At 48.3% G+C, this 21842-nt stretch overlaps 1 protein-coding gene across 2 annotated transcripts in view; it reads right to left on the minus strand.

Moving 5' to 3' along the window:
• Positions 1 to 21842, minus strand: part of LOC125454307 (SPRY domain-containing protein 3-like) — a 559019-nt gene that overhangs the window by 324007 nt on the left and 213170 nt on the right. For both annotated transcript variants that reach the window (XM_059647616.1, XM_059647617.1), the window contains exon 5: positions 3469 to 3613. In XM_059647616.1, coding sequence (XP_059503599.1) covers positions 3469 to 3613 — 145 coding nt within the window. The remainder of the gene's footprint in view (positions 1 to 3468; positions 3614 to 21842) is intronic.

A 21842-nucleotide genomic window follows, 5' to 3' on the forward strand; every position in this document is an offset into this window, starting at 1 on the left:
CCAGGGACCCTGGAGCTGTAAGGCAGCTGCTACAAACAGCGAGCCACTGTGCCGCCAGCAGCCTTGCATTCCCTTCACAATTCAACTTCCAAACTGTTTTTGTGTCATCAGAAAGCTTAGCAACCACATGTTCATCCCTTGCAGCAAGTCATTGATATAAGCTGTGTGAGGGAAAGGGTTAGAGATAAGTCAGCCGAAATCACTCCATGGCACACCAGATATGACATCACGCCAACCTGACAGCAAACCGCTTACACCCACTCCTTGCCTCTGGATGGCCTGCCAATCTGCTCTCCATGCCAATATTCTATCCCCAACACCATGAGCTTCTCATTTCCTCAATAATCTTTACCAGGGCACTTCATCAAACACCTTCTGGAAATCTAAATATAATACTTCCATCAGATCCCCCTGATCCACAGCAGGGGTTAGCTGCTCAAAGAAGTCCAACAGATTGGTCAAACATAATGCCTGTTTCACAAAGCTGTGAGATGGAAGCGGAGGTGTGGAGTACTTTTTAAGGTGGAGGGAGAGAGGTTTTTGTTCAGCAAGGGGTTAAAAGATGACCGGGGGTGGGTGACATGCAGAGTAATCGGACCAGCCGTGGTCTCGCTGATGGTGGAGGGTGCTGAAGGGGGCGAAGGTTTGACACCGAGTCAGCAGCAAACCCAGCTAAAGCCTGTCACTGTGTGTCACACAAGGCGAGATTTGGCAAAAGAGGGACAATCAACTCAATGAGGAAGCTTCTGGAACAAGCAACTGAGAGGAGCACAGGAACCGAAACAGGAGGAAAGACGTAGGGGACACCATCCAGACGTACCCGGCAGGGACATGAAAGTATGCCTAGCAGTGCTGGGATGATGAATACCAAGCCTACGCAGGAGCTCAGAATTAGAGACGCGCCTCAGGGGTTTGTGGGAAGCTGGAGGTGATACAATCAAGGAAGAGCAACCAGGATGTAGAGTCACCATGACAGAGCACTTCAACACTAACACCCCTCAAACAAGAGAATGAAAAGAGAGCCTCGAGCCAGTCAATGTAATTCAATCTGAGACACACTGACCCTCACTGGGGTACACTCGCACACACACTGACTCTCACTGGGTACAGTCCCACACACACTGACTCTCACTGGGGTACAGTCCCACATACACTGACTCTCACTGGGGTACAGTCCCACACACACTGACACTCGCTGGGGTACAATCCCACACACACTGACTCTCACTGGGGTACAGTCCCACACACACTGACTCTCACTGGGATACAGTCCCACACACACTGACTCTTACTGGGGTACACTCCCACACACACTGACTCTCACTGGGGTACAGTCCCACACACACTGACTCTCACTGGGGTACACTCCCACACACACTGACTCTCACTGGGGTACAGTCCCACACACACTGACTCTCACTGGGGTACAGTCCCACACACACTGACTCTCACTGGGGTACAGTCCCACACACACTGACTCTCACTGGGGTACAGTCCCACGCACACTGACTCTCACTGGGGTACACTCCCACACACACTGACTCTCTCTGGGGTACAGTCCCACACACACTGACACTCACTGGGATACAGTCCCACACACACTGACTCTCACTGGGGTACAGTCCCACACACACTGACTCTCACTGGGGTACAGTCCCACACACACTGACACTCACTGGAGTACAGTCCCACACACACTGACTCTCACTGGGGTATAGTCCCACACACACTGACTCTCACTGGGGTACAGTCCCACACACACTGACACTCACTGGAGTACAGTCCCACACACACTGACTCTCACTGGGGTACACTCCCACACACACTGACTCTCACTGGGGTACAGTCCCACACACACTGACTCTCACTGGAGTACAGTCCCACACACACTGACTCTCACTGGGGTACACTCCCACACACACTGACTCTCACTGGGGTACAGTCCCACACACACTGACTCTCACTGGGGTACACTCCCACACACACTGACTCTCACTGGGGTACAGTCCCACACACACTGACTCTCACTGGGGTACACTCCCACACACACTGACTCTCACTGGGGTACACTCCCACACACACTGACTCTCACTGGGGTACAGTCCCACACACACTGACTCTCACTGGGGTACACTCCCACACACACTGACTCTCACTGGGGTACAGTCCCACACACACTGACTCTCACTGGGGTACACTCCCACACACACTGACTCTCTCTGGGGTACAGTCCCACACACACTGACACTCACTGGGATACAGTCCCACACACACTGACTCTCACTGGGGTACAGTCCCACACACACTGACTCTCACTGGGGTACAGTCCCACACACACTGACTCTCACTGGGATACACTCCCACACACACTGACTCTTACTGGGGTACAGTCCCACACACACTGGCTCTCACTGGGGTACAGTCCCACACACACTGACACTCACTGGAGTACAGTCCCACACACACTGACTCTCACTGGGGTATAGTCCCACACACACTGACTCTCACTGGGGTACAGTCCCACACACACTGACTCTCACTGGGGTACACTCCCACACACACTGACTCTCACTGGGGTACAGTCCCACACACACTGACTCTCACTGGGGTACAGTCCCACACACACTGGCTCTCACTGGGGTACAGTCCCACACACACTGACTCTCACTGGGATACAGTCCCACACACACTGACTCTCACTGGGGTACAGTCCCACACACACTGACTCTCACTGGAGTACAGTCCCACACACACTGACTCTCACTGGGGTACAGTCCCACACACACTGACTCTCACTGGGGTACACTCCCACACACACTGACTCTCACTGGAGTACAGTCCCACACACACTGACTCTCACTGGGGTACACTCCCACACACACTGACTCTCTCTGGGATACAGTCCCACACACACTGACTCTCATTGGGGTACAGTCCCACACACACTGACTCTCACTGGGGTACCGTCCCACACACATTGACTCTCACTGGGGTACAGTCCCACACACACTGACTCTCACTGGGGTACAGTCCCACATACACTGACTCTCACTGGGGTACACTCCCACACACACTGACTCTCACTGGGGTACAGTCCCACACACACTGACTCTCACTGGGGTACACTCCCACACACACTGACACTCACTGGAGTACAGTCCCACACACACTGACTCTCACTGGGGTACAGTCCCACACACATTGACTCTCATTGGGATACAGTCCCACACACACTGACTCTCACTGGGGTACAGTCCCACATACACTGACTCTCACTGGGGTACACTCCCACACACACTGACTCTCACTGGGGTACAGTCCCACACACACTGACTCTCACTGGGGTACACTCCCACACACACTGACTGTCACTGATCCTCCTTTGGACACTGGTTCTCTCTGGGATTCCCGATTACACTCCTTGTCAGTGAGATCATTCCGGATCTTTGCCTCTTTCCCTGCCCCTACCTCTTTTCCATTTCTGGTGAAGAAAAGGCTGGCACTCTCTTGGTTTTGCTGTCCATCTGTGTCCTCTCTCGATCCACAGCCAATCCTGTCCCCAGTGTGACATTTGTCAGAGACTTGCTGTGTGACTCCATGTCCAATGTACAACCTGCAACACAGACAGGACTCTCAATAAGCCTGCACCTACCTCTCCTATTGTTCAGCCCACTCTGTGGCACCTGCGACCCCTCTACTCTCTCTCTCAACACATAACAAATGTTGTCTTTTAATTTCTGGAGACTCTGTGACAATGTCAGGATGTCCCAATACATGTTACACCTCATGGTGAACCATTTGAAACTGCTCCTGTTGTTTTTGAACACCTAGCAGTCACTTCTAGCTTGAACATGATACAGGAGACAGCAGTTGCAAGTGGTCACTTGGGCAATGGCTTGGCAGCCCCTGCCCACCCCTGTTGACCACTGCTGTCCATCTGTTTCATTGGCAGCTTGGAGCTGAGTCTCTGCTCCATCAGTGGATTGAATCCATTACTTAGAGTCTCCTGCTTTCTGCCTTCCTCTCATTCAGAAGGATGGAGTTACATTCGCTATTTTCCCATCCGTCGGAACCTTTCCCAAATCACATCAGCTTCACAAAATAAACAGGATTAGCACATCAGAGACAGCAAGAACTGCAGAGGCTGGAATCAGAGACAACACAGTGTGGAGCTGGAGGAACACAGCAGGGCAGGCAGCATCGTGCTAAGGCAGCATTTATTGCCCATCCCTAATTACCCAGAGGGCAGTTAAGACTCAATCACATTGCTGTGGGTCTGGAGTCACATGCATCTTGAGCTACCTCCTGTCTCTGCACAATATTGGCCTTTTCTTTGAGTTTGATAGAATCTTTGACTTTCTTATTTAACCATGAACAGCAGGTCTGACTATTAGCATTTTTCTCATTTATTGATGTGTATCTGTTCTGAGCTTTCAGGAAAATTCCTGAAACGTTTGTCACTCTATCTCTATGGACTTGGTCCTTAACCTACATTGCCAATTGACTTTCTCTAGCTCTGCTTTCATAATGGCCCTTGTTTAAATTCAAAACAGCAGTCTTGGACCCATCGTTCTCTCCCTCAAACTGTATACAAAAATTCAACCATTTATGGTCACCGCTACCCAGAGACATTTACATGACAAAGTCAATGATTAATTCCTATTGCATTTCTCAAAAACAGGACTAGGCATAGAAGTAAATTCCAGCTCTGATGAAGACTCATCTAGACTCAAAACGTTTGCTTGCTCTCTCACCGTGGATGCTGCCTGACCTGCTGTCATCTCCAGGTCTCCCACTGGCAGTGCCACAACATGGTAGTCTCAGAATTATCCTGAAAATATTCAGTGAAGTTCCCATCTACATTACATTTCCCACCTGAGTTTTCCAGGCTCGCTGTAGGCTAAAATCCCCCTTGATAATTGCGGTGCCTTTTTGACAAGCTCCAATTATTTCATCTTTGCTATCCCTTCCCACCAGATGGTTAATGTTAGGCTGCCTGTTACAACACCCACAACTGACCTCCTGCCTTTATTATTCCCAGACTGCTTCTATATCCTGCTTCCCGGAATTAAGGTCATCCCTCTCTATTGTGCTCATGTCAACCTTTAATTAACAGAGCCTCTCCTCCACCCTTTGTTCGCCTTCTGAAATGTCAATATTCAGGTCTCAATATAAATCATCCTGTAGTCTTATCTCAGTTACAGCCACTCGATCATACTAGGTTATCACAACCATTCACCTGTTTTGTTCAAAATGCTTTGTGTGTTGAAGTTTTTATCCTTACATTGCTTTTGTAACTTCAAATCTTGTCTGTTCATTGCTATTAATTGGTCCCTTCCTGTTATCACCTGTACTTAATGTCCCACTTTAATTCCTTCCCCAGTTGAATTCTTGCCTATTGGTTGATTCGACACAATTTCCAAAATTTGGGCCCTTGCCCCTACTGTTTAGTTTAAAAGCTGCTCTAACTCCCTGGTTATGAGATTTGCTTGAACGCCAGCCCCAGTTGGTTCCAATGAAGGGTCACTGGACCTGAAATATTCACTGCTTTATCTCTGTAGATGCTCCCAGACCTGCTGAACTTTTCCAGCAATGTCTGTTTTTGATTCAGGTGGAGGTGGGACAGGTGAGGACCAGCTATTTCTTTTCCACAGTAAGTGACAATGTCTGGGAACTCAGTGCGCATAAGGAAGGCGTAAATGGACAGAGATACAATGAGGAATTTCCAGAGATCATTGGGTTGGATTTGAGGGTAGTAAACAAGCAGGGATTGAGTGGTGGAATGGGGCTGACAAATGGCCTCTTTCTGTGCAGTTAGAACTCATAATTGCAACAGTGACTACACTTCACAAATATTTTATTGGCTGTGAAGTGCTTGGAGATGTGCTGAGGTTCTGGGAGGTGCTAAAGAAATTCATGTTTGGTCATGTTTGTCATGGTTGGCTCTGAAAGCCCTGTGAGTGATAGGGATGGGCAATAAATGCAGGTCCTGCAACATCACCCATAACAACACAGTAAAAATATAGGATAAGTCAACAAACAAAGGAAATTGAGAGTGAAATTTGTAGACAGATTATGGAGGTGTGCATTACTAATTCTTAGAGACAGTTGAACTCCTTCCCAGCATTGAATAGGTTCCAAGCTGTGCGTGATAAAAAATGGGAAGGTTTCTCTGGTGTGCTCAGGACTGGTTTCTCAAACAATTTATTGCTGCTCACATGAGGAAATTAAGCAGAAAAAGAGATTGCAAAATTGTAGTAAGTTAAAAATGGAACTCATTTAACCTAAACAGAAAAATAATGATTGGTAAATAGAACATGTTGCTAAGCAATGAGGAAGAGCTGAGTTGGAAAATGAGGAGAGATCATGGCAGCGAGAAAATAATCATGAGGATTGAAACGTGGGGCTCAGGGAGGAAAGGAATCCTGAAACTACAAAAGAAGAACTTTTAATAGTGAAAGAATGAGGGCTATAAAATAATGTGGGACAATGACTGCGTGCTGAGGTTATTAATCTTCGCCCATTTGACAGGAACTCCTTTCAGTTTTATTGATCACTTTGTCCCTTTCCTAATCTGAAATAAATCAGACAATATCTCTCTTATGAGAAGAATAAACAAACAATTACACCCTGAACCAGTGGCTTATGGGACAGCTTATATCTACTGAGTTGAACAGAAATTTGTATAAGCATGAACTGGAAAATTAGTGCAGCTTTGAGCTCATTTTGTCTCTAGATTAGCAAATTTACCCAAATCAGAGGAATGAACACAGAAAATTGAAACAGCAGTAGGCCACTCGGCCCTTTGAGCCTGCTCTGCCATTCAATATGATCATGGCTAATCATCCAACTTAGTCCCCTGTTCTGGCTTCCTCTCCCAAACGGCTTGATCCCTAAAGAGCTAAACCACACTGCTCTTGGAACCATCCAATGTTCTGGCCCAGCCGAGCTGGTACTTAACACTATCCTTGTGAGAACAGGCTGTAAGATCACTGCCAGCTGTGAGGGCCTCAGGGCAACAATCACAACAGGGAGAGATATAATTTTAATTCAATCCAGGCAGGCAGCGTCCCATTGTATCCCCACATCCACTGGACCTGCAGTTCACCATCAAGCACGGTCTGAGCTCTGTCCCGGGGAGGCCCATTGACTGAACAGTGTTAACCCTGTGGGAGGATAGTTCCAACAATTCATAATCTTCAGAGTGGAAATTCCTCATCATCGCAGGCAAAAGTGGAAGGTTGTATCAGAGATAGTGGGACCTGCAGATGCTGGAGAATCTGAGATAACAAAGTGTGGAGCTGGATGAACACAGCAGGCCAAGCAGCATCAGAGGAGCAGGAAAGCTGACGTTTCAGGCCTAGAACCTTCATCAGAAAAGCAGAAGATTCCAGATTTGTGACTGTGTTATACAAATAAACACACACGCATACACATACACACACACACACACACACACACACACACACACACACACACACACACGCTCTCTCTCTCTCACAGATATACACTCTCTCACACACACACACACATTGTCTCCCATGTACACAGACACAAACATACATATGCACTCACACACTGTCATTCATACACACACACATAAAACATAGAACATTACAGCACTGTACAGGCCCTTCGGCCCTCGATGTTGTGCCGACCTGTCATACCGATCTCAAGGCCATCTAACCTACACTATTCCATGTACATCTATGTGCTTATCCAATGACGCCTTAAATGTACCTAAAGTTGGCGAATCTACTACTGTTGCAGGCAAAGTTACTAGTGGTGTACCGCAAGGTCGGTGTTGGGTCCACTGCTGTTTGTCATTTTCATAAATGACCTGGATGAGGGCGTAGAAGGATGGGCTAGTAAATTTGCAGACAACACTAAGAATATGTGCAGTTCTTCCTCAGCCCAGGAGCAGTCTCTCTGTTCTCTGCAGTTAAAACTCACTGTAAATCATAGAGTCCCCACAGTGAGAAAGCAAGCCATCCAGCCCATTGAGTCAGCACTGACTTTCCAAACAGTATCCCACCTGGACCCACTCCATTCATGTATCTCTCGTGGCTACTTCACCTAACCTGCGTATCCTTGGACACTACAGGCAATTTAGAAAGCCCACCCACCCTAACCAACACATCTTTGTACTGTGGGTCTATTAACTCCAGATTTGTATAAAATTCAAATTCTAATACCTGCCGTCGTAGGGTTTGAACTCAGGTCCCCAGAACATTACTTGGGTCTCTGGATTAACATTCCAGTAATAATGCCCTCGAGGCTATCACATTCAGTGGACTGGCCATGCTAAATTGCCCGAATCATCCAGGGATGTGTAGGTTATCTGGGTCAGCTGTGGGAAATGCACAGTTACAGGGATAGAGTAAAGGGTGGGATACTGTTTGGAGGGTCAGTGTGGACTCAATGAGCCGAATGGCGTGTTTTCACACTATTAGCAAGAATGCCACTACACGATTAAGGGGCTAGGAATCTTGGGACTTGTCATACAACCCCCACCATCCCACGCACACCCATCCATCCCCTAATCCTCTATTTCCCATGGCTAAGGCACCTAACCTATACATCCTGAACACCATGGGACAATTTAGCATGGCCAGTCCACCTAGCCTGTACATCTTTGGACTGTGGGAGAAAACCAGAGCACCCGGAGGAGCCTCATGCAGACACAGGGTGAACGTGCAAACTCCACACAGACAGTCACCCGAGGCTGGAATTGAACCTGAATCCCTGGCGCTGTGAGGCTGCAGTGCTAACCACTGAGACACCGTGCCACTCTTACTGTGAGCTGATAGAGCCAAGGATCAAACACTTCACAAGTGTAGCTGTGGAGCTGGAACCCTGTCTATAAAACAGGATACGGACTGTACTGTACACAACAAGGTGCAGCTACAACGCCACATCAATGAGCAGCTCACTTTCTGAACTCTTCAAAACCTCTCCAATCTCATGGAAAACTCACCCCACTTGGCTGAGTGAGACCCACAGACAGAAGAACTATCCGAGTCAAGGCAGTTCAATGGGTGCTCCTCCTGTCACAGGGTTTATTGTGATTCCATTCAGCACTGAAGTGCAGTGGAACCAGTGCGGACCCTCTCCATGAGGCCCTGCAGTATCTTGTGAATCTTCAATCAACAGCACTTTCCCAATCCGCGACTATTAGATCTCTGATTACAGGGCAATGTTGGCTTGTCATTACAGTGGGTTGCTGTCACTAATGCTCTGTGCTCCGTTTAAGGCCCATTTGTTGTCAGAGACACAGAATACTCCATGAGAGAATTTAACATGAAGAGGCACTAGTCATACATAACATTGGGCAGACTCACCCCATGACAGCAACAGATAGAATGCAGGCACATTCACAGTCACACACAATGACATAGAACATAGAGCATTACAGCACAGTACAGGCCCTTTGGCCCTCGATGTTGTGCCGACCTGTCATGCCGATCTCAAGCCCATCTAACCTACACTATTCCATGTACGTCCATATGCTTATCCAATGACGACTTAAATGTACCTAAAGTTGGCGAATCTACTACCGTTGCAGGCAAAGCGTTCCATTCCCTTACTACTCTCTGAGTAAAGAAACTACCTCTGACATTTGTCCTATATCTTTCACCCCTCAATTTAAAGCTATGCCCCCTCGTGCTCGCCATCACCATCCTAGGAAAAAGGCTCTCATTATCCACCCTATCTAACCCTCTGATTATTTTATATGTTTCAATTAAGTCACCTCTCAACCTTCTTCTCTGTAATGAAAACAGCCTCAAGTCCCTCAGCCTTTCCTCGTAAGACCTTCCCTCCATACCAGGCAACATCCTAGTAAATCTCCTCTGCACCCTTTCCAAAGCTTCCACATCCTTCTTATAATGCGGTGACCAGAACTGTACACAATACTCCAAGTGCGGCCGCACCAGAGTCTTGTACAGCTTCACCATAACCTCTTGGTTCCAGAACTCAATCCCTCTATTAATAAAAGCTAAAACACTGTATGCCTTGTTAACAGCCCTGTCAACCTGGGTGGCAACTTTCAAGGATCTGTGTACATGGACACCGAGATCTCTCTGCTCATCTACACTGCTAAGAATCTTACCATTAGCCCTGTACTTTGCCTTCCAGTTACTCCTACCAAAGTACATCATGACAATGAAGAGCAGGCAGGCCATCAATACCATGTCAATTTCCCATCAGTTCCCGACAGAACACGTGCAAGATGATGACTGCGTGGCCTTATCAGATTGGTCGAGCCAAGGCAACATCCCCCCTTTCAGAACCATGACCACACATGCCAACAACCTCGATCAGGAAGGGTCAGGGCAGCAGATACATGGGGACAACACCCCCTGCAAATTAACCTCCTAGCCACTCACCATCCTGACTGGGAAATCTATCCGCATGCCTTCATCATCTTCCACCTCTGGCTGGGACAGGTCCTGTATTGGATTTGAGGCCAGTGTGTGTATGTTAGTGATTCTCATGACCAAAATCAACTCAGCATGTTTTTCTGACAAGGAATCAGAGCTAGTTATTGATTGAGAGAACAACCTACTAATACCAACTGGAGTAACAAAAAGCTCGATTCACTGCCCAAGTGATATTCCTGATCGAGGTGACAAACCCTCGGAATTGCTTTTGCTGTACCATTCCTTGCTTTGACACAAACTCAAAGCAGAAACTGAAAAATTCCGGACATAATGTACACTTTTAAACATCTGACTCATGTAGTCTCCTTCCATCAACATCAACTCCCAGGCCTGGGAAAACCATGCTCTCAGGAATTCTATAAACCCAGGAAAGAGGTAACACAAAAACTATTGGGACATATCCTAGCAGGAGATCTCAGCCACTTGGCTGTAACAGAGACACACTGTCAGAGGGTCAGTATTGAGGGAGTGCTGCACTGTCAGAGGGTCAGTGCTGAGGGAGTGCTGCACTGTCAGAGGGTCAGTGCTGAGGGAATGCCACACTGTCAGAGGGTCAGTGCTGAGGGAGTGCCGCACTGTCGGAGGGTCAGTACTGAGGGAGTGCCGCACTGTCGGAGGGTCAGTGCTGAGGGAGTGCCGCACTGTCGGAGGGTCAGTGCTGAGGGAGAGCCACACTGTCGGAGGGTCAGTGCTGAGGGAGTGCCGCACTGTCGGAGGGTCAGTGCTGAGGGAGAGCCACACTGTCAGAGGGTCAGTGCTGAGGTAGTGCCACACTGTCGGAGGGTCAGTGCTGATGGAGTGCCGCACTGTCGGAGGGTCAGCACTGAGGGAGTGCCGCACTGTTGGAGGGTCAGTACTGAGGGAGTGCTGCACTGTCAGAGGGTCAGTACTGAGGGAGTACCGCACTGTCGGAGGGTCAGTGCTGAGGGAGCGCCGCACTGTCGGAGGGTCAGTACTGAGGGAGTGCCGCACTGTCGGAGGGTCAGTGCTGAGGGAGTGCCACACTGTCAGAAGGTCAGTACTGAGGGAGTGCCGCACTGTCGGAGGGTCAGTGCTGAGGGAGTGCCACACTGTCAGAGGGTCAGTGCTGAGGGAGCGCCGCACTGTCGGAGGGTCAGTACTGAGGGAGTGCCGCACTGTCGGAGGGTCAGTGCTGAGGGAGTGCCACACTGTCAGAGGGTCACTACTGAGGGAGTGCCGCACTGTCGGAGGGTCAGTGCTGAGGGAGTGCCACACTGTCAGAGGGTCAGTGCTGAGGGAGTGCCGCACTGTCAGAGGGTCTGTGCTGAGGGAGCGCTGTAGTGTTGGAGGGTCAGTGCTGAGGGAGTGCCGCACTGTCAGAGGGTCAGTGCTGAGGGAGCGCTGTAGTGTTGGAGGGTCAGTATTATTGATGCTCTGTGTTGTGAAAGTAAAAAGACATATGGAATATTATGAAGAATAACAGATGAAATTCTCAGTTTCCTGAATATAATGTTTATAGTTGAATTGACATGACAAGTACAGATATCAGCCCATTCATCCCATGTTGTTGCTGTGGGATTGTGATGTACATTTGAGCAACAAATGATGGGTTGATTTTTCTCAGCTGTCGTTTATTCTCAGAATTGTGTTTGCTTTGGGCCTCTTCCGTTCCACCCAATATCTAACCACACTGCGGTTTCTGCTTCATTGGTTTGGGGTAACATGGGCTGGGCAAGAAACATGGCCTTGCCAATGACACCCACATCCTGACACTATATGTAATTTTGTAAAGCCCCTCATTCCTGAGTGTTCTGACCTGTCTCACCCTCTCGTTGATCTGTCTTGTCGAGTGAAGGGGAGGAGATGATGTCTTCGCCAATACTGACCAGCATCCTGATCGCAAGCCAACACAACAAAACCCCCAAGCAAACATTGTCAATCAGGAGAGCTTACTAGATCCCAATAAAATACATCCCAATGGCCAAAAAACCAAAATCATCCCACAAAAGGAGCAGAGTTCCGATGGGAAGAATTGTGGGTTCACAGTGAGGTTAAGGGATTGGTCTTTGGGTGAAGCTTCGTGTGGGTGGGATGATGACTTGATGCAGTTAGTAACTGCAGAGAGGTCTCATCATTGATTAGTGGTTTGCAAAGTTCACAAATCCTTAGCCTGAGGGTGGTTTTGTTTATTTCAGAAAATTGCACATAAATTTTCAATGTAACTTCATATCTTTGTGGTTAGCTAATATGTCCTTGAAATGAATGCTACAGATCTGCAGTGCTCCAAGCGAACAGGCCAGAGAGGTTAGCTAGCCATTTTCTGCTCCTTTTCTCATTCACTCATGGGACTTGGGTATTGCTGGCTGGGCCCAGCATTTATTACCCATCACATGTTGATAAGGTCGGGGAGAGCTGCCTTCTTGACCCACTGCAGTCCAGGTGCTGTGGGTTGACCCACAATGTTCCTTAGGGAGGGAATTCCAGGATTCTGACCCAGTGACAGTGAAGGAATGGGGATGTATTTCCAAGTCAGGATGGGGAGTGGCTCAGAAGGGAACTTGCAGGGGGTGGTGTTCCCATGTATCTGCTGCCCTTGTCCTTCTAGATGGAAGTGGTCGTGGGTTTGGAAGGTGCTGCCTGAGGATCTTTGGTGAGTTTCTGCAGTGCATCTTGTAGATAGTACACACTGCTGCGACTGAGTGTCGGGGGTGGAGGGAGTGGGATGTTTGTGGATGTGGTGCCAATCAAGCGGCGGCTTTGTCCTGGATGGTGTTGAGCTTCTTGAGTGTTGTTGGGGCTGTACCCATCCAGGCAAGTGGGGAGTATTCCATCATATTCCTGACTTGTGCCTTGGAGATGGTGGGACAGGCTTTGGGGTGTCAGGAGGTGAGTTACTCACCGCAGTATTCAGAGCGTCTGACCTGCTCTGGTAAACTTAAAGAGCAAAGAACACTACAGCACAGGAACAGGCCCTTCGGCCCCTCCAAGCCTGCCCTTCCATACTAAACCTGCCTTCACTTACAGGATCCCTATCCCTCTATTCCCTTCCTATTCATGTACTCGTCCAGGACCTTCTCGAATGCTGCTATTGTATCTGCTTCCACCCCTCCTCTGGCAGCATGTCCCAGGCTCTCACCATCCTATGTGTGAAAAACCTGCCTCTCACCCCCCACACCTTGAACCTGTGTCCTCTAGTAATTGACCCCTCCTCCCTGGGAAAAAGCCTCATACTTTCCACTCTATCCATGCCATTCACAATCTTATAAACTTCTGTCAGGTCGCCCCTCAACCTCCTGTGTTCCAGTGAAAACAAACCCCCAGTCTATCCAAACTTTCTTCTCAGCTAAATTCCCCCAAACAAGGCAACATTCTGGTAGACCTTTCCTGTATCCTATCCAAGAATTCACATCCTTCTGGTCATGTGGTGACCAGAATTATATGCAATATTCCAAGTGTGACCTAACAAAAGTTCTATAAAGCTGCAGCATAACTTGTCTATCCTTATACTCAATGTCCCTTCCAATGAAGGCAAGTATTCCATGGGCCTTTTTTACTACCTTATCTACCTGCGCTGATCTGTGGACCTGCACATTCAGATCCCTCTGCATTTCAATACTCCTGAGGGTTCTGCCATTCACTGTATAATTTCCACCTGCACTTGACCTTCCAAAATGCATCACATCACGTTTGTCTGGATTAAACACTAACTGCCATTTTTCTGCCCATTGCCTCCAACCGATCTATGTCCTGCTGTATTCTCTGACAATCCTCCTCACTGTCCACAATGCCACCAATCATTGTGTCATCCGCATACTTCTGTTTAGGCCTGATGGGGCGATTCCAGTGTTAGACTGGGGTGGGCGAATTCAGAAATCATACAACACCAGGTTATAGTCCTGATGAAGGGTCTAGGCCCGAAACGTCAGCTTTTGTGCTCCTGAGATGCTGCTGGGCCTGCTGTGTTCATCCAGCCTCACATTTCGTTGACCAGGTTACAGTCCAACAGGCTTAACTGAAATCACTGGCATTCAGAGTGCTACTCAGCCCTCTGAAAGCTTGTCATGTGAAGTAAATGATTGGACCATAACCTGGTGTCATGTGACTTCTGACCTTTCACTAATTAGACCAGCCACATTTTCCTCCAAGTCATTGATGTCGACCACAAACAGCAGAGGTCCCAGCACTGATCCCTGTGGAACACCACTAGGTCACAGCCCTCCATTCTGAAAAACATCCTTCCACAGCGACCCTCTGTCTCCTATCACTGAGCCAGTTCTGCATCAATCTCGCCAGCTCACCCTGATACCATGTGACCATCTTTGGTGTCAGTCTGCCATGTCAAAGGCTTTACTGAAGTCCATGTGTGTACTACATCAACCACTTTTCCCTCATCACTGACACCTCAAAAGCTTGATGACGTTAGCAAGGCATGACTTCTCCAACACAAAACTGTGTTGCTTATTGCTAATCAGTCCATTTGTTTCTCAATGCATATACATTGTTTCCCTGAGAATCTTTTCCAATCACTTCCCTACCACCAACATGAGGTTCACAGCCCGATATGTCCAGGGTTATCCCTGTTACCCTTCTTAAGCAGTGGGACAACACTAGCTACTCTCCAGTCCTCTGGGACATCTGCGGCCAAAGAGGATACACAACAATGCCTGTCAATGCTCCGGCAATTTGTTCTGTTTCCTCCCTCAATATTTTGGGGTAGGTCCCACCAGGACCTGGGGACTTATCTACTTTGGAGACAGTAAGAACTGCCGATGCTGGAGTCAGACAAAACGCAGAGTGGAGCTGGAGGAACACAGCAAGCCAGGCAGCATCAGGAGGAGGAAAGAGCAGGAAAGCTGACATTTCGGGTGGCGACCCCCAATTCTGAAGAAGGGTCCTGACCCAAAACATTATCTTTCCTGCCCCTCTGATGCTGTCTGGCCAGCTGTGTTCCTCCAGCTCCACATTGTGTTATCTCAACTTATTGACCTTAATGCTTTTTAAAATACACAACACATCTTTCAAAATCTGTCTGCCTCTTCTCTCTCCTATGTCCCACTAGGTGTTGGGAGGCTTGTAGTATACCGCCAGCAATGTGATTTCACCTTTCCTTTTCCTGAGTCCTACCAATGTTGTATTGCTGCATGAGCGCTCTGACGTATCCTCCCTCAGTACAGCTGTGAGATGCTCCTCTGCCAGCAATGCAACTCCCCCAAGCCTGCTTCAGTCACATCTGGAGTATTGTGTCCAGTTCTGGTCGCCTCATTACAGGAAGGATGAAGTAATGTTGCAAAAGGTGCAGAAGAGATTTACCAGGATGTTGCCTGGAATGGAGGGAAGGCATTACGAGGAAAGGTTGAGATGCTCGGGCTTTTCTCATTAGAACGTTGAAGGATGAGAGGTGACTTGATAGAGGTGTACAAAATGATCAGAGGTACAGATAGAGTGGACAGCCAGAGACTTTTTCCTCGGGTGGAGGTAGCTATTATGAGGGGACATAGTTTTAAAGCGAGTGGAGGTAGATATAGGGGAGACGTCAGAGGTAGGTTCTTTACTCAGAGAGTGGTCGAGGCGAGGAATGCATTGCTGGGGAGGGGAGTGGGGTCGGCCTCATTAGGGGCATTTAAGTAGCTATTAGATAGGCACAAGGACGATAGTATAGGGTAGGGTTGGAGGTTAGATAGGCCTTAGGTTTAGGTTAAAAGTTCGGCACAACATCGTGGGCTGAAGGGCCTGGGCTGTGCTGTTCTGTTCTATGTTCTATGTTCTATGTTCTACGTCCCCCTATCACCCCAGAAACATCTAAATCCTGGGAGATTCAGCTATCAGTCCTGCCCCACTTTCAGCCAAGGCTCTGCAATGATATCATAGTTCCAAGGACTAACCAAATCTTTAAGTTCATCTATTTTGCCTTTATAGTTGTCACATTGAAACACGTACATTTGAGACCACCTCCTCTGCTCCCTTCAGCAGCATTTCCCTGCCTGGTCTTGTACTTAGCTCTTCACACTTTTTCTCTGAGCTAATCCGTAGCAACTGGGAGAAGCTTATTTCCAGCGTGGATATGAGGGCGACGAAACCGTTCAATACACACCTTGCTGTGGATGCTGCAGTGGATCTTAAAGCAACATGTCGGGGGGTGGGGGGAAGCAGGATGTTCAGATTTTACACACTCCTTCCTCTGTTTGCACTTAGCATTCACCTAAACCAGTCAGAGCGATGCCTGGTGAGGCTGGTACCTTTGTGAATGTTTCCTCTCTGATTTGGATGGTCCGCAGGAGGAGGTTCATTCATTTCAGTGGATGCAAAGCCCCTTTTCAGGAAGCTGTTTATCAAGTTAACTTGAACTAGTTCTTCTGCCCTCCTTGATCCAATGGCCCAACAGGCTGAGGAGTAGCAGATGGAGTTTAATCTAGAAAAATGTGAGGTGCTGCATTTTGGGAAAAACAAACCAGGGCAGGCCTTATACACTTAATGGTAAGGTCCTGGGGAGTGTTACTGAACAAAGAGACCTTGGAGTGCAGGCTCCTAATTCCCTGAAAGTGGAGTCACAGTTAGATGGGATGGTAAAGAAGCTGTTTGGTACGCTTGCCTTTAATGATCAGTGCTTTGAGTACAGGAGTTGGGAGGGTCATGTTGTGGCTGTACAGGGCATTGGGTAGGCCTCTGTTGGAACATTGTGAGCAATTCTGGTCTCCTAGCTGTAGGAGGGATATTGTGAAAAGGGGGCTGGAAACAATTGACAAAGATGTTGATGGGGCTGGAGGGTTTGAGCTACAGGGAGAGGTTGTCTCAGCTGGGGCTATTTTCCATGGAGTGTCGGAGGCTGAGGGGTATCTTTTTAGAAGTTTATAAAATCATGAGGGGCTTGGATAGGATAAATAGACAAAGTCATTTTCCCAGGATAGGAGAATCGAAAACTCAAGGGCACAGGTTTAAAGTGAGAAGGGAAAGATTTAAAAGTGACGTAAGGGACAACTTTTTCACACAGAGGGTGGTGTGTGTATGGAATGAGCTGCCAGAGGAAGTGGTGGAGGCTGGTACAATTACAACATTTAAAAGGTTGGGTAAAGTTAGGGATGAAATATTGTGTCCAGTTGCGTCCAGTTCTGGTCGCCCTATTGTAGGAAAGATGTGGAGGCTTTGGAGAGGGTGGAAAGGAGGTTTACCAGGATGCTGCCTGGACTAGAGGGCTTGTCTTACGAGGAGAGGTTGACTGAGCTCGGACTTTTCTCTCTGGAGAGAAGGAGGAAGAGAGGTGACCTGATCGAGGTGTACAAGGTCATGAGAGGCATGGATAGAGTCAATAGCCAGAGACTTTTCCCCAGGGCAGGATTGACTGCCACGAGGGGTCATAGTTTTAAGGTGTTAGGAGGAAGGTATAGAGGAGATGTCAGAGGGAGGTTCTTCACCCAGAGAGTTGTGAGCGCATGGAATAGTTTACCAGTGGTAGTCGTGGAAGTGGAGTCATTAGTGACATTTAAGCGACTGCTGGACATGCACATGGACAGCAGTGAATTGAGGGGAATGTAGGTTAGGTTATTTTATTTTTGGAATAGGATTATTCCACGGCACAACATCGTGGGCCGAAGGGCCTGTACTGTGCTGTACTTTTCTATGTTCTATGTTCTATGATGGGTACATCAATACGAAGGGATTAGAGGGATATGGGCCACATACTGGCAAATGGGACTAGATTAATTTAGGATATCTGGTCGGTATGGAAAAGTTGGACTGATGTGTCTGTTTCTGTGATGTGCAGCTGTATGACTCTTTGACTTCTGGAATCCTGTGTTGTGATGGGGCTGGGGCAAGAGAGCTGTTTTCGGGACATGGCAAGCCACTGGACTAGGTGGGTCTCCCAATGAAGCTGATTGGCTATAACCAGGGCCTCAATGTTGACTTTGGATTGCTGGTTTTGGCAGTGGGAATTACAGAGGAATCACACGTGAATTTATTCAGGGATTTGAGGTATCAGGAATACATTGTCCCTGTCTCCGACACATCCAGGGGATTAGGGAACACCGTTACCCTGTAAACTCTGAGCCCGATGAAAAGGTATGAGGTCTTTGTCATCATTTGTAGCTGCAGCATTTGTAAGACTGTTCCAATTCAGTTTGTGGAAAATGGTAACCAGCATTGATGTCCTGCAGCTGAGATGGCTCATACCCAACAACCACAGCCACGTGTGCCACGTGTGACCCAGAAACCAGACAGTCCCCTTGAAGGAGCGGACCTCATCACTGGTGGTCCACCGAAGAATGTTGATGGAGCCCTGGGAAAGGGTGATGCAGCAGGCACTGGAGATGGCTGTTGAGTCAGATGGAATATTTCCTGGAGACCAGGGGCAGGGGTAATCAGCCTGAGGTTAGTGAAAGGTGCTAGACAGCAAGAGTCAGAGATAGTAAGAACTACCGATGCTGGAGTCAGAGATAACACAGTGTTGGAAGAGCACAGCAGGCCAGGCAGCGTCTTTGATGCTGCACAGACAGTGAGAGTGTTCATGACAGCAGGAGGAAGTGTGCTTTATCTTATTCATTTTAGACATAGCTGGCTGGGCCAGCATTTATTGCCCATCCCTAGTTTCCCCATGGACTGTTAAGCATCAACCACATTGCTGTGGGTCTGGAGTCACATGTAGTCCAGACCAGGTAAGGATGGCAGCTTCCTTCCCTAAAGGACACTAGTGAACCAGTTGGGTTATTTCCCCTCTTGACAATCAACAATGGATCCATGGTCATCATCAAACTATTAACTCCAGATATTTATTGAATTCAAATTCCACCATCTGCCGTGCCAGGAATCCAACCCAGGTACCCAGAACATTATCTGGGTCTCTGGATTAACAGTCCAGCGATAATACCACTAGGCCATCACCTCTCTTAAGGGGACCAAGTGTTAACCGTGGAGCTGCAGTGAAGCAGGGTGAAATATTTAAACAACAGCAAAGATCACGAATAGTGTGATTAGCAGAGATGTGATAAGGCTTAGGGGAAGAGCAGGCTTTTGGGCCAGAAAGGATTAGAAGAAGAATTTGAAAAAGACGAAATATATTTAGTGTCAGGATGGAGGAAATGTCAGTGCTATAAGTGTGAGAGTCAGCAGGCCCAGCAGAATGGGAGCAGTGGGACCAGGAAGCAGCCATTAATGGAGCAGGTGGGTTTCCAAGAAAGGAAGAACAGGTCACGATCCTGAAGGCAGTATCTGCTATAAAATATACAATGGGATAAGACAGCCTGGGGGATTGTGGGGGGAATGAAGAGTCTGTAACAGTGGCTCGGGGACCGGTTAGCACAGTTGCTTGGATAGCTGGTTTGTGATGCAGAAGGACAAAAACAGCATGGGTTCAATTTCCGCCCCCCCACCCCCACAGCCGAGATTACTATGACGGACCCTCATTGTCAATGCTAAGCCATCTCTCTATCAGGAGAGAGCAGCGCTAGGGTCTGGTAGGACTGTGGTATCTTTACCTCTATGTGGGTAAGCAGATGCCGGTGGAAGATCTTTGGGTGAGTCAAACAGTGACAATGTCACCCTGTCACCCGGAGTTACCCCAGGGGCAGCAGGGAGGGGCAGGCTGAGGGTAGATGTTACCGGCCCCTCTGGCACACACGTGAGGGAAGAGTGTGGTAATATGTGACCAGTCGCTCAGGCAGTCAGCCTGTTCAAACAAAACTGTAACTGACGTGTTTGTTGAAGAAATGATACATCACTGCAGACAGACTCAGACCAGGTTGTCTAGGAGGTGGTGGGGGAAGCTGATCACCTCTTTGGAGTCAATTATTTCACCAGGAACAGTCCAAAGGATGTGCCTCAGCCGAAAACCAACATTACAAAGGCCATTAACAGAGAAGGGGACCATGGACACTGCTGCTAGTAATGGCCGTAAGGGTATGAAACAGCCCAGGGACTGGCCAGGCCCTGTGCTTGAAATACTGACAGGGACAGCAAAGTGATCACAGGTGGGAGGGAAGACCTGGGGCAAACCAGGGAGAAGGTACATGGGTGTGTCCAGGAGTTGTGTGTTCAGTCTCTCAATGCACAGCTCACAGTCTGTGATCAACAACTGATCCAGGCTCTGCAAACAGTGGATGTAGAGGAAAGTAAGTCAGCAATCAGAGCTCCGGTGACAGTAATGACCATCCCTACCAAGGCTGGGCTGCAAACCTGAAGGGTGAGGGCTCTGATGGCTAATAGTGGCTCAGTGGTCAGCACTTCTGCGTCACAGCACCAGGGACCCGGGTTCAATTCCACCCTCAGGCGCCTGTCTTTGTGTGGAGCTTGCACATTCTCCTCGAGTCTGCATGGGCTTCCAGCTTCCTCTCACACTCCAACAACGTGCAGGTTAAGTGGATTAGCCATGGGAAATTATCCATAGAGTCGATGGATGTGCAGGCTAGGTGGGTTACTGTGGGAAATCTAGGGATATGGGAATAGGGTGGTATGCTCTGTGGAGACCAAGTGCAGACTCAGTGGGCTGAATGGCCTCTATCTGCAGTGTCGGGATTGTCTGAGATACTTGAGTAGACATTGCAAGGAGTGGGCATTAGGAGCACTGGATCAAACTGAAGAAGTATAGAGGATATGGAGAGAACTAACATCCTGTTTCAGTTAAAGGCTGTGGTTAAGCTGATCAACCACAGGATGAACACGTGTGGGTTGAAACACCTTGTTGCAATAGAACACACGACCAATCGGCTCCAAAACACTCTGCCAGTGACAAAATGAAATGGAATGTAATTGCTAATTGAACTGAAATGCGTTGTTTTTGAACAACCTACAACATGGTGTTTGTTTGGAGAGAAGAAGAACAATGCTGACATTTGTTAAAAAGGCAGGAGGATGCCCTGGGGGACTATCCTTTCGGGTGAGTGACATACCAAAGGGATCTTTTTATTATGTCACTCACAGGATGTGGGTATCACTGCCAGGGTCCAGCATTTATTGTCCGTCCCTAGTTGCCCCCCCTTGATAAGGTGGGGGTGAGCTGCCTTCTTTAACCACTGCAGTCCATGTGCTGTGGGTTGACCCACAATGTCCTTAGGGAGGGAATTCCAGGATTCTGACCCAGTGACAGCAAAGGAACGGCGATATGTTTCCAAGTCAGGATGGTTAGTGGCTCGGAGGGGAACTTGCAGGAGGTACAGGTGGTCAACCAGGCATACGGCATGCTTTCATTCATCGGATGGGGTATTGAGTACAAGAGTTGGCAGGTCATGTTACCGTTGTATAGGACTTTGGTTCGGCCACATTTGGAGTACTGAGTACAGTTCTGGTTGCCACGTTACCAATAGGATGTGGATGCTTTGGAGAGGGTGCAGAGGAGGTTCACCAGGATGTTGCCTGGTATGGAGGGTGCTAGCTATGAAGAGAGGTTGAGTAGATTAGGATTATTTTCATTAGAAAGACGGAGATTGAGGGGGGACCTGATTGAGGTCTACA

Source organism: Stegostoma tigrinum, chromosome 7, assembly GCF_030684315.1.
Source record: "Stegostoma tigrinum isolate sSteTig4 chromosome 7, sSteTig4.hap1, whole genome shotgun sequence".
Taxonomy (NCBI): domain Eukaryota; kingdom Metazoa; phylum Chordata; class Chondrichthyes; order Orectolobiformes; family Stegostomatidae; genus Stegostoma; species Stegostoma tigrinum.